This window comes from Grammomys surdaster, unplaced genomic scaffold, assembly GCF_004785775.1.
Source record: "Grammomys surdaster isolate TR1022 unplaced genomic scaffold, NIH_TR_1.0 64, whole genome shotgun sequence".
Taxonomy (NCBI): Eukaryota; Metazoa; Chordata; class Mammalia; order Rodentia; family Muridae; genus Grammomys; species Grammomys surdaster.
In genome coordinates, this window is record NW_021604566.1 from 12,653,480 (window position 1) to 12,666,049 (window position 12,570).

Consider the following 12,570-nt stretch of genomic DNA (forward strand, 5'->3'; position numbering starts at 1 on the left):
GAGCAGAGCAAGAAAGGAAGCAGGGTGAACACATCTAAAGTATGTTACATCATGCATGACATAATGACATCCATTGTTATGTATCATTACTATATACTCATTAAAATGTCTTTGTAGCACTGTACAATCAGTAAACAATGAACTTTCAGTCTTCTCAGCTCCTGGTTTGTGTTTCTCAGTTGGAGAGAGCACAGTAGATCCATCCTAAGAATTTGCTTTCATATTCCTCCATCCCTTTATCACCCTGGTTCCAACTCAGAAGCCCTGCATTGACTGAACAGAGTAGAGGCGGGAACAAGATGTTCTAGCCTTTCCCTCCTCTGCAGACGTCCACAGTAGGTACAGTGGTCCTAGGAACGATGAAGGCAAAGCTGCAGAGAAGCTCACTAGGGGCCTCATGGGAACCATGGTTTATTCCTCTTGAACGACATGGCAGCTCTATCAGACAGAAAGCAATATCCAAGACTCTCTCAATATCCAAGACTTTTGAAACCAGCGAGATGGCTGGGGGTGTAACTCGGTGGCCCAATCCTCAGCAACACAAACAAGAAATTTTAATATTTTAATTTAATATTTTAAACCATAAAATATTATTATGTTCTCATTTACCATGTGCTATAACTCATTTCAAGTCAGAGGTGATAAACAAAGTAACACCACATATATGTGATAGACATTTTCTTTACTAGGTGACAAAACAAAAAGTAAAACATTTCCCATGAATTCACAACTTAGTCCATTAGAAAATATCTTATTCTACAGTCTCTCTGAGGTACTTCTCCATCAGTTTCATCATGTTGTGTTTTTACATTTCTATTTGGGTGAAAAGTTCCATAATAAACACCAAGAAAAATAATCCCAAGGAGAAGCGCAAGAACTATGGTGGCGCTGATGGGGATAAAATAGTCGGAGTTAAAGATCGAGAGAGGGTAAATCCAGAACACAGACAAGATTCCCAGGGTGCCTAGCACCCTTACAGTATAATAACAAGACATTGGGCACTTGGTATTCTGCCCCTTTATGTTAAAAAAGGTGAACACAAGGATGAATCCAACCACAATCCTATATAAGAACTCCATACTTACAGAATTGCAAAACTGAGTGTGATTTATGAATGCCCATACAAAGCCTACGATCCAAAGAAATAGCAGCAGAAACAAAGCAGCCCTCACATCCACAAACAGCAGAAGTACCACACTCAGCATCCAGGACAACAAGGTAAACAACTTGTAAAAGAGATACGTGAGTTTGGGCCAGAATCCTCTGAGGAGATTTTTATCGGGCAATGATTTTCTTAAAGCTATTTGATAGTCGACAGTTGACCAAGAAATAGCACAGCAGGAAGCCATGATGACCATGTCTACAAAAGAAAAAAACAAACAACACACTGTTTTAGGAGTGGTGACTGAATTATAGTAATAGTAAACTAGCATGTGCTGTGCATGCTCAAGCAGTGTAGACACACACAACACATCAGGTAACTTATGTGTCTAACTCTTCAATATTCCCACAATGCATTAGTGGAGCTGAGGTGTGCAGAAATATATTACTTGACTCTTGTCATGCTGGAAAGTGATGGAACTGAAATCTGTTGGTATGCTAATCAACTGTATTATACTACTTTAGGATTATCTTGAATAGATTCAGTAAATAATACTTTGACAAAACAGTACAACTGTAAGTCTTGGTTTTCTACACTATTTGGCTTTAACTTTACACCCATACCTAATTTACTGAGAGACAGCTTAATGGTTTATGAAATAGTTAAAAAGAAAACTTAACATAAGTATACATCATTAACATGATAATGCTTCAGAACCTACAGACCCTAAGTCACATGAACAAACAGACTCTGAAATTCACAAACTTCTATAGGTTTGGCCCCTTTACCTATTCTGTCCCAGCACAGAGCAGAAGATCATTACTGTTCTGAAAATTCAAGTCATTGTTACCTCGCTGTTAAAGCAGAGGATGGTTTAAAAAGTGAAGAAAATATAAGACAAAACCAGAAAGAAATAGTCACAGAGATACAGAATATGAGTCCCTTTGAGTAAGCAACATCTGAGGTCTACCTGTGCACAGCCAGATTTCTAATGATGTTTCTTGATGAATCTCCTTACAAACACCTTACACTAAGGCTCTGGACTTAACTTTTCTCCTTGTTAATTAAAATACTGCTTTCTCCTAAATCGTTTTTGTTTTGGGTATTTTTTTAATGTTTTCGATCTTATATCTATGGCTATTTTGCCTACATGTGCCTGGTGCCTGTGGAGACCAGAAGAGGGCATTGGATCTCCTGGAACTAGAGTTAGGGATAACCGTGAGTCATCACATGGCTTCTGGGACCTGAACCTGGCTCAGTAAGTGCTCTTAACTGCTAACCCATCTTTCCTGCCCATGTGATCTGTTTTTATATTGGGGGATTCGGTTGCTCGACTTTGTTTTGCTTTGCTTTGTTTTGTTTTTGCTGTGTTTTGTTTTATTTTGTGAAACAGAATCTCACTAAGTAGTCCAGAGTAGTTTTGAATTCACATTAAGCTGTGTGCCTCCAGCTCCTGAGTGCTGGGATTACAAGTGTGCATTACTGTGCCTGGCATTAATCTCCACCAAATTAACACATACACATAGTTTTAAAAGTTCTACAAACCTTAAAGATCTCAGCAGTCACTCGCTCTAGCTCCCTTGACACTGAGCTATAATCCCCAGAAGATGTCCCTCTCAGCTCCCCTAGTTGTCCCTCTGACATGCACTGTTCTACACAAAACACAGTCTGAGTTTATCTGCAGTGGACACTGCTCACTCGCTCTCCATTCAGAAAAAGGAAATCTTGGCACTGCCTTCCTCCAGTCCTTCTCCCTCCCACTGCCCAAGAGAAACAAAGTAATGTTTGGTAAAAATCCTCAGTGTTATTACAGCTGCGTCAGTATGAGTTGTGTTGGTTTGAGGCTTTTTTTTTTAACCTCTAGGTAACTATCTTCTTCTTTTAGAGCATTTTGTACTTCCTATAATTAACATTTGCCTTCCTTCACACTTGATTTCTGTCTTCCACACTCTGGGAAGTCAGCAAAACTGAATCTCCTATTCGTGAGACTCAGAAAAGCCCTCAGGGTACAAACGCCTTATGAATCCTACTCAGTTCGAGGGCATTCCTACTTCCAGAACTATTCTGTATGTTACATCAGATATTTTGCATCTAGAAAGTTTTTTAAGTATCTTATATAATGCCATGGAAGGGTTGCCTAAGACCACTTAGTCCTTAATGAAACGGCTGATTCTCATAGCCTACTTCCCAGCTACTTCCCATCCTGAGGAGGGAGATGAGTCCCCAGACAGCAGGGCTCCAAGCACAGACAGACTAGGCAGGAGAGGCCCCAGTGGGCAGATCTCTCCCTCACCAGAGCTTAGAACAGACTCCTAGTGGCTCATTTTGCTCAGTGAATGGCTACCCTTCCTGTAGTCTCTGCGTTGGGAGGAGGTCTCCGTTGACACCATCCTGCCACTGCTCAGCGTGCTGAGCAGCAACAACCACTCCCTTCCATGTGCCTTAGGGCACTCAGTGCAGTCACCTACCCAGAGTGACAATAAGCATGACAATATACTGTGCTAGGATGACAGACAACCCAGGAAGGCTTCAGACTAAATTCTTCCAGGCTCTGCCCATCCTCCACACCCTGTGCCCAAAGATTAAAAGATAGATAAGATTGGCCCTCTGAGCCTGAGTCCGTCAACCTGCCCTTACTGGAAACTGAGCCAACTGGAGATCAAGAAAACCAACCTCATCACTTTTGGCCTGTTGCCATTAGTGACCTTTTTAACTAGAGAACTCAGAACTCCCCTTTTTCAGACAGCCCTGGAGATTTCATCTCTTAGAGAGAGATTTCATCTCTTCACCCACCAGCCCACTTGAGATGACGTTAAAGAGCTCTCATACATTCTCTTTACCACAGACAGAGGCCAGGAAACTAGTTGGTGGCCCCACGGGGGAACTCAGCAAGCACCTTTTGATACTGGCTTTTCTTAACCACCCAGATAGGGACTTCAACACAGCTCTGTTGACAGATCTCAAAGCGGCTGTATACAGCCACTAATTTGGCCAAAGACAATGGAAAACAACAATATCTCTAGCCTTTATTAACAAGACAACACCAGATATCAGGACACTCCAAAGGGTTCAAGGACTAAAAAAAAGAATCTAAAAGATAATGACAAAAAAGTATTTAATAAAAACAGAAAAAAAGACAGGTAGAAGAGGAAAAGAAACAAACTCACATTCTGACAAAGATCCCGTTAGCAGCCATGACCAAATCAGAAGACTATAAGAGATGCCTAAAATAAGTGGCTTCTAGAAACCAATATACTTACTCAGACCCTGATGCCCAACCTACTTGTATAATAAGACACATCTAAAACAAATGACTTCTACAAAAAAGATAAGAGGGGCCCTAAGGACTAAAAATGCTCCCACTAAGGAAAAAAAAGGGGGGCCCTTGGGCCAGAAGATGCCCTGGGGTGGGAGGGAACCTTTTCAAATCTTAGAAGATGCCCAGAAGAACCCTAAAAATAGAGGGAAAACCCACCAGCTTCCTTGATAACAAAATTTACAGTTTATAAATTACCTCCTAGTGACAACAGAAACCAAACAAAAATGTCTAAAAAAGACCCAGGACTTCTTGGAGGCCCTGAAAACTTAGACTATTGAGTCTCTGATAAAAAGGGCCTACTATGCCAACCACAGGTGACCTCCCTAGATCCAGGGGCCAGAAAAAAAATTCTACACCAGCTTTGAAGTCGCCAAAAGTGACTTAAGTTCTTCCATCTCCTCATGGATGAAAGATCTGGGCCCTGGCACCAGCCAATGGCCTACTTGTCAAAGAAATTAGACCCAGTTCCCAGAAGCTGGACCCCCTGTTTACACTCATCACAGCGATGGCCTCCTGGTTAAGAATGCTGACAAACTGTCACTTGGCCAAAGCCTTACCATCACCAATGCCAGAATGACTCATTACCAGTCTCTCCTCTCAAATTCCCTAGGATAACCTTTCAGGCTCCAGATGCCCTAAGCCCAGCTACCCCGCTGCCTGACCCAGACATCGACAGGCCACTTCATGACAGCTTGGGCATTTTGGTCCACATCCATGGGACTAGACCAGCTCTTCAGCCTCATTCAGGATGGACAGAAGTATGCTGCGACAATGGTGGTCTCAAACACCAAATGGGCAGAGCCACTCCCAACAAGAATGTCAGCCCAAAAAGCTGACCTAACAGTTCTAACCAAGGCGTTAGACCCAGTTTCAAAGGGCCATAATAAGACAGATCAAGCAGCCTGTCACACTGCCCTAGAAATCAGACCTCTCCTGCTCCTGACTTCCCTGGATTTGGGAGATCCTATACTCCATGACCACCCTAAATATTCAAAAGATGACATGATCTGGGCTAGAAATTTGCTCATGTCCCAACATTATGGCAGGTGGTAGAAAACAGCAGATCACAAACCCATTGTGTCAGAAGAAGTGATACTACACAGACTTCAGAAGACTCCCCACTCCTTCCCACACAGGTTCTGTATTTCTGGAAAATACAGAAAATGATATCAAGATTAAAGACATCAACTCAAAGATAACTGAGATTTTCAAAAACTATAAAGCTTGCCAGCTAACTAATGCGGTGACTAACAAGAACCCCGGTAATAGATTCAGAGGCACAAAGCCCAGAGTCAACTGAGAGACAAACTTCACAGAAGTAAAACCAGATAAATTTAGATATAAATATTTACTGATGTTTACAGATATCTTTTTAGATTGGACTGAGGCTTTCTCCACTAAATGTAAAACTACATTCATGGTGACAAAGAAGCTCTTAGACCACATACTACCAAAGTGTAGAGTTTTTCAGATAATAGGATCATACAATAAACCAGCTTTTGTATCCCAGATAAGTCAGAGACTAGCCAAATATTCTACAGATTTATTAGAAACTTTATTGTACATATAAACCCCAGAGTTCAGGACAGGTAGAGAAAATAAACAAAACTCTAAAAGAGACCTTAACTAAATTGACCTAAGAGACTGACAATGACTGAGTAATTCTCCTTCCCTTCGCTCTCTATAGGGTATGAAACTCCCCTTACCAGATGAAACTCACTCTTTTTAAAATCATGTTGAGGATACCACACCTCCCCCCCCCCATTGTTTTTAACATACAAGCAAAGATCATTGCTGAGTTCAAGGATTGCCAATTACCAGATGATTTCAAAGGTGTTCAATGGGCTCAGAAACATGTTTTCCCTAAACTTCATATTCTCTATTAAACAGGTCTCCCTCCAGCCAGAAGTCATTAGAGCCTTGTTAAAATGGTCCCTCCCATCAGCCTGGAGGTCGATGGGATTGCAACATAAAATCACAGACCCATTTACAGTTTAAGAACACTCAGACCAGTGAGAGGAAACTCAGCCTCAAGATTCAGCCCTGTCTCCAACTGATGGGGCCCCTACCCAAGCCCCAGAGACACCACAAGAACTGGGCAATGAAAATCACTATTCCCTCTAAAATATAATGGTCCAGTCCATTCCAGTCACCAATACATCCAGGCCTGAGTTAAATGAGTCATAAAGACATAGCCCTGTTACTGTCTTCATGAGATTAAACATACTATCAGTCCCTCAAAACAAAGCCTAAAAACTTCAGGAAGCCCCATGATTGGACCTTCTAGTTACCAGAGAAAGGGGGAATGAGAGGCCAAACCTACTATCTTAAGACAGTCCTCCATCTTAAAGAAAAGAAGAAAAAAAAAGGAAAGCAATCTGTTAACTTGACCTGCAGCAGAACCCAAGCTGCACCCAGTACCAAGAAGGACCCCATGGCTTGTTCTTGGCCTGAGTTACTCCCTAGCTACTTCCTAGCAACAGTCAGTTAAAGATTATTCTGATTATCTCAAATGTACTTTCAGACCATTTGTGATTGCATAGGGTCTTGCTTCAGAACACCCACCTGTTGGCTTACAATAGGCATTCAGTAAGATGTTTGCCAAGATAGATCACACACACACACACACACACTCACACACACACTTACATCCATTTCCTATAAAAACTTGCCTGCTGAGGGTTGTGGCTGCTCTGCCTTCCCTCCCTGTCCTGCTGTGTCAGGGTTGGGTTGAGGAGAGCCGGAGCCCAAGCTTGTAATAAAGAGACCCTAACACTTTTACATTGGAAATGGCTCCTGGGTGGTCTTCCGGGGTTCACAAACACTTCCTGACACAGCACCTCAGCTGCTTTTTAATAACTCTCTGTTGGTCTCTTTTCCTGATTTCTATGCTTTGGTCATATTTACGTCCATCTATATGCATAGTTGCATATCTTACAAGGAAGAGCCTGTGGAGGCAGGGGGAACATGGGGTTTTGTCTAACTGAGTTTGGGTCATGCTTGATAACATGCTTCCCAGATTCATCCACTTTCCTGCAAATTTCATAATTATATTTTATGTATAAATAAGTAAAATTCTCTAGTATATACATACCACACTTTCATTAGCTAATCATCTGTGGATGAACACCTGGTTTGAGTCTATTTACTTCATAGTAGAGCAATAATAAACATGCCAGTGTCAGTATCTCCCTGTTAGAATACGGAGTTCTTTGGGTATATGGTTGGATATGGTATAACTGAGTCATATGGTGTATCTATTTTTAATTTTCTTAGATAGCTCTATATTGATTCCTCCTAGAGTGTACCATCTTCTCATCAGCATCTGTGATATTCATTTGACTTGTGTGAGATGAAATCTCAAAGTCATTTTAACTTAAATATCCCTGATGGCTAAGAATGTTAAATACTTGAATACTTTCTAAGATATTTACTGGAAGCCAAATATGATAACACATGCCTTTAAATGCAGCTCTTAGGAGGCAGAGGCAAACAGATCCAGCCTAGGTCCTCCTGGTCTTTTGTCTGAAGTATATTGTGTCTTCAGCAATAGGACATACAGAGCAAGTTCCACGACAGCCAGGGCTACACAGAAAAACCCTGCCCCAAACCAACCAAACAACAATAACAAAAAGATACATAATGCAACTCTGTGCTTGCTTTGCTGATAGCTGTTTATCAATTGCATTAGCCCAAATGCTAACGGAAACTATGAAAATTTGGTGAATAACTTTTGCAGCTCTTTGTAAATTCTGTATATTAGCCCTTGGTCTGAAGAACACCAGTTAAAGATTTTTCTCCCAATCTGTGGGCTATTCACTCTGAAGACAGTTTCTTTTTCTGTGTAAGTCTCTGTGTTGGTTCTGGAGGCCAGTTCCTGTGCCACCCACATTCTGTTCAGAAAGTTCTTGCCTGTACCATTCCATTTCCCTCTAGCAGTTTCAACATTTCAGGTTTTAAATTACAGAGTTTGCTCCACATTGAATTGATTTTTATGTACAAGGTAAAAGATATGGATTTAATTTCATTCTTCTACAGGTGAATATGCAATTTTGTCATACCATTTCTTAATATTAAAATTTTTATATATTTTTGCTTTTTAATAAAAAAATACATCATTTTCTGATTTCCTTTCCTCTCTTCAATAACCCCATGTACCCTGTGCCTTGTTCTCTTATAAAATCATGGCTTTTTTCTTTAACCATTACTGTTGCACACACACCTAAATATATAAATACAGCCTGTCCTTTTAGTGTTGCTTATATGTATACAAAATCGATACCAAGTAGGGGGCTCATCCCTAGGAAAGACTATTTCTCCCTGTCTCAGAATTCCTTAGTTGCCTGTAGTTCTTTGAGATTTCTTCCTTCCATGTTAGCATGTCTGCTGATGCTATACTTCTACAGGTTTTGTTTAGGCAGTCATGTGGGTGAGGTGCGGGTAAAACTTTCCTGTCCTTGATGAGAAACACATCTCACAGCAGATTTCCTAGGCCTCTGGTTCTTACAATCTTCTGCAGTGCTCCCAGAGCCTTAGGTGTGGGAGTTACATTGTAGAAGTATCAACTAAGGCTGGGTATCTCACCATCACTTCTTCTATAACAAGGTTGTGCTTTTTGATAACAATCTATCTATTGCAAAGAGAAGTGTCTTTGATGAGGAGTGAGAGCTACACTTGTCTGTGAGGATAAGGATAAATGCTGGAGTCCAGCTGAGTGGAGTCCCTGAAAGAAGACTTAGACTAAGAAGGGCAGTTCGCTCACTCTGGCTCTGAGACAGCGCAGGGCACCTTCATTTATACACCTATTTTTTCACAGCTGAAAAGGTTTTACATTCATTTTGTCATGTATAATATCTTTGAAGAACTTCCTAACTTAACAGCATGTTTTACTTTTTCCCTTCCTCCTCCCCAATCCCCACAGTTTCCTGCTAACACGTGAACTGTGTCAAGTAAGAGGAAACCACCTCAGCAAGCAGTTATCTGTAACCCAGCACATTAGCACATAACCAAGTGACCGTGGTTGGTAGCAATTACGTTTACATTATAGAGAGGTGACAGACTACGTACCCAGGAAATTCTGATTTAATTACTGGCACCTAGCATCTTCCACCATCCTGATCAGGAGATCTAATTCCTCTAATGCCCAGGACTCTCAACAAATTAGTCACCTGAGCTAGTTCCTCAGCCTTGCTTAGCTCACTTCTGAATGTTCCTATCAGGTCTTGGAACCGAAGACCACTCGAGACGTTCCTATCCTTTTGATAATCATCTTAGCTGATGTTCAGAACAGGTCGGTGGGCAGACCATTGTCAGAACCAAGTCCCCATCTGGAGAGAACATCTGGACATCAGCAGATGTGCCCAGGCCAGGCCCTCATGTTGACTCCATGAATTATCATTATTAACAGACAGAGGAGTACTAATCTGTTCCATTCCCACAATCCTCAGAGACAAACAAGAGTAAATTCTGACCCAAGCTTTCTTTTTCTGACTCTGGGGAAATGTCTATCACAGACAAAGTGAAAGTAAAAAAAGAATGTATGGTTCTGCCAAAGCAAAACCAAAAATGCAAATGCAAGGCAAAAGCATTCCCTCAAGAAAGGCCAGGAGATTCTTCATGAATATCTCCTTAGTTCCTTGCCATGTGGGACCCAACTCCTCAGGCCTTGCCATAAGGATAACCACCTGCAGTACACTCATGTGCCTTTCCCAGAAGAGGCTTGGCCACCACCAGATAAATATTAAAATACTGTTAGGAGTTACAATGTCTTAGTAATGTGGCAGTGGTAAGTCCTCATCAAAGGTCCCTGCCTCTCTGATCCTACATAGTTAATGAGCTAGAAACACATGATTTTCCTCCTGATAAGCTAGCCTTAAGTCCAATCAACTAAAGAGCTGTTGGTTACCACCAAGATATTACAACTGCACCCTTAGGGTCTTGCTTGCCATCCTAGCTGTTGTGGTTCATAGGTGTTACAGCTGGGTAGAATCATCAATAGCTTTTTTCCCTTGGAAGCTTGCGTAACAAGTTCCAGTACTATGAAAGCTATTTTTTTGTGGGGCTGCAGGGCTTTCAAGTCAGATCCAGCCTAGGTTCTCCTGGTCTTTTGTCTAATGTCTTCTGCAATAGAGCATTAACTTTTACCTCAGGGAGATTGCCAAGGACAACAGCAGTAGCCTATATTTTTTGAGTAATCTCTTGATCCTCCCTCCTCGACAGACAACTGGACAGGGTCCTTTGCACATATATCACGGCTTCTGCTTTTGTGATTTGATGTCACTGAGTATTCAAACTAATGGATCTCTGTGTTTATATTTGATTCTTGTGCCCGATCTTGGGCTCTTTTTCTTCTCTTTGTTTATTTTGTCCTATTCTGATTTGCTTGGGTTTTTATCATATCATATCATATCATATCATATCATATCATATCATATTATATTTTATATTCCCTTAGATGCCTGTTCATTTTCTAAGGAGAAACCAAGGAAATGTATCCAGAGGGGTGGAGAGTGGGGGAGTACTGGGAGGAGTAGAAGAAGAGGAAACTGTTGAGGATATATTGTATGAAAAAATATATTCTAATTTTTAAAAAGATCAATAAAAAAGTAAAAACAATAATGATAAGGGAAGAATCATAACACAAAGATTCAAAAGTTTAAACTACCTTAATTAGCATAAATAACAGACAAGCTGATAGATTGTGGTTTATTTCTCATTTGTAGCATGGTGTGTGTGAGAAGAAAAATGGGGAAAGTTTCCTGTACCTATTTGGACAATTCTGCTGGACATACAGCAGAACATAAAACAAGCCAATTGCTACCCTCTTGGTCTTAAGGAAAGAAATAGAGAAAACATAGCATATGCGTTTTCCAAGTTCTCTGCAGGACTGTTTAGTAACTGACAGCAGCCATTCCCCTTCAGGGCAGAGAAGGGAAGGAACATGAATATCAGAGAGAGATAGAGAGACTATATCTTAACACACATCTTAATATTTGAAATATGTTGCTGAATTTCATTTCAAAAAGTCTTAGGAATTAAGAAATTCGAAAGCAGCCTTGGGATTTATACAGTTGTCATAAGATCTCTGTGGCATCCATCTAGCCTGGGGTATTAAGAAACACTTACATTGACTTAAATTTGCCTGGCCACGCTCCAGAAAGGCATAGAGCTGAAGGGTGAGTTGCGGGCAGCCTTCCAGGTAGGTCTCAAACAGTCTGAGCATGCTCAAGTCGGTGGCCATATCAATTGCTTCTTTGTGAGGATCTGTTTGTTCCTCCATGAAATTCCTTGTCCTGTTGCTGTGTCTGAAAACCACATGATAACCCGTTCTCAAGACAAACCAATACCTGTAAAGTCAACATATTTCTCTTCAGTAGTATCCTTTTAGACATTAAGTTCATTTTAAATAAGTTATAAAAGATAAAATGCATATTTATGACACATGGATGTTTTGAAACATGTATATGTTCAATGTTTAAATCAGGTTAAACATGTCTATCACCTGAAATATTTATTAGTTTTTTATAGTGAAAATATGCAAAAATCCTTCTAGATTTTTGAAATATACAATAGATAACAATATTGTTAACTATAGGCATCCTAGCATGCCACAGACCTTATTACTTTATTTCTCTTACTATTATTTAGCATCTATAGATAAACTCTCTGCACTAGACAGTTTATGGTGTTTATTCGTGTATATATTGAAGTAATATACAGAATTTTTTGCACACATATTTTCCAGTACATTGCTTTATAATCACCTCAGAGACTTCACTAAGATTTGGACCTTACAAAATTTTAATGTCTGTGTGATATGTTTACTAACCAAATATAATACCTCATTTTTACAATAATCATGAGATAGGAGCTGGTTTCATTTCACAGTGGGAAAGGCTAAGGCTGCAAAGGGTAAAATGATTCACTGACATGACTGAAATAACTCTTATACAGAGAGTAGTGGGCTGGCCTACAGCCCATACCTAGACTGTGGATCTCTGTACTGGAGGCTATCTGGAGACTTCTGGCCTGGCCTGGCGGGAGGGTTCCAGTGAAGGGGAAAGGGCACAAGCAGGGAGAGGAAGTGCCTCTGCCGCCTCCATGCTGCTGCTGCTGCGGCTGCTGCTGCTGCGGCTGCTGCTGCTGCGGC

At 40.8% G+C, this 12,570-nt stretch overlaps 1 protein-coding gene across 4 annotated transcripts in view; it reads right to left on the reverse strand.

The window, feature by feature from the left end:
- Positions 1–665: 665 nt before the first annotated feature.
- Xkr9 (XK related 9) overlaps positions 666–12,570 on the reverse strand; it is a 32,108-nt gene continuing 20,203 nt past the window's right edge. For 3 of the 4 annotated variants that reach the window (XM_028770441.1, XM_028770458.1, XM_028770449.1), the window contains 2 exons: positions 11,547–11,767; positions 666–1,360 (listed from right to left, as the gene is read on the reverse strand). In XM_028770441.1, the coding sequence (XP_028626274.1) occupies positions 732–1,360; positions 11,547–11,767 (850 nt within the window). In that variant the 3' untranslated portion in view covers positions 666–731. The remainder of the gene's footprint in view (positions 1,361–11,546; positions 11,768–12,570) is intronic. The other variant, XM_028770467.1, reaches the window with a different exon arrangement.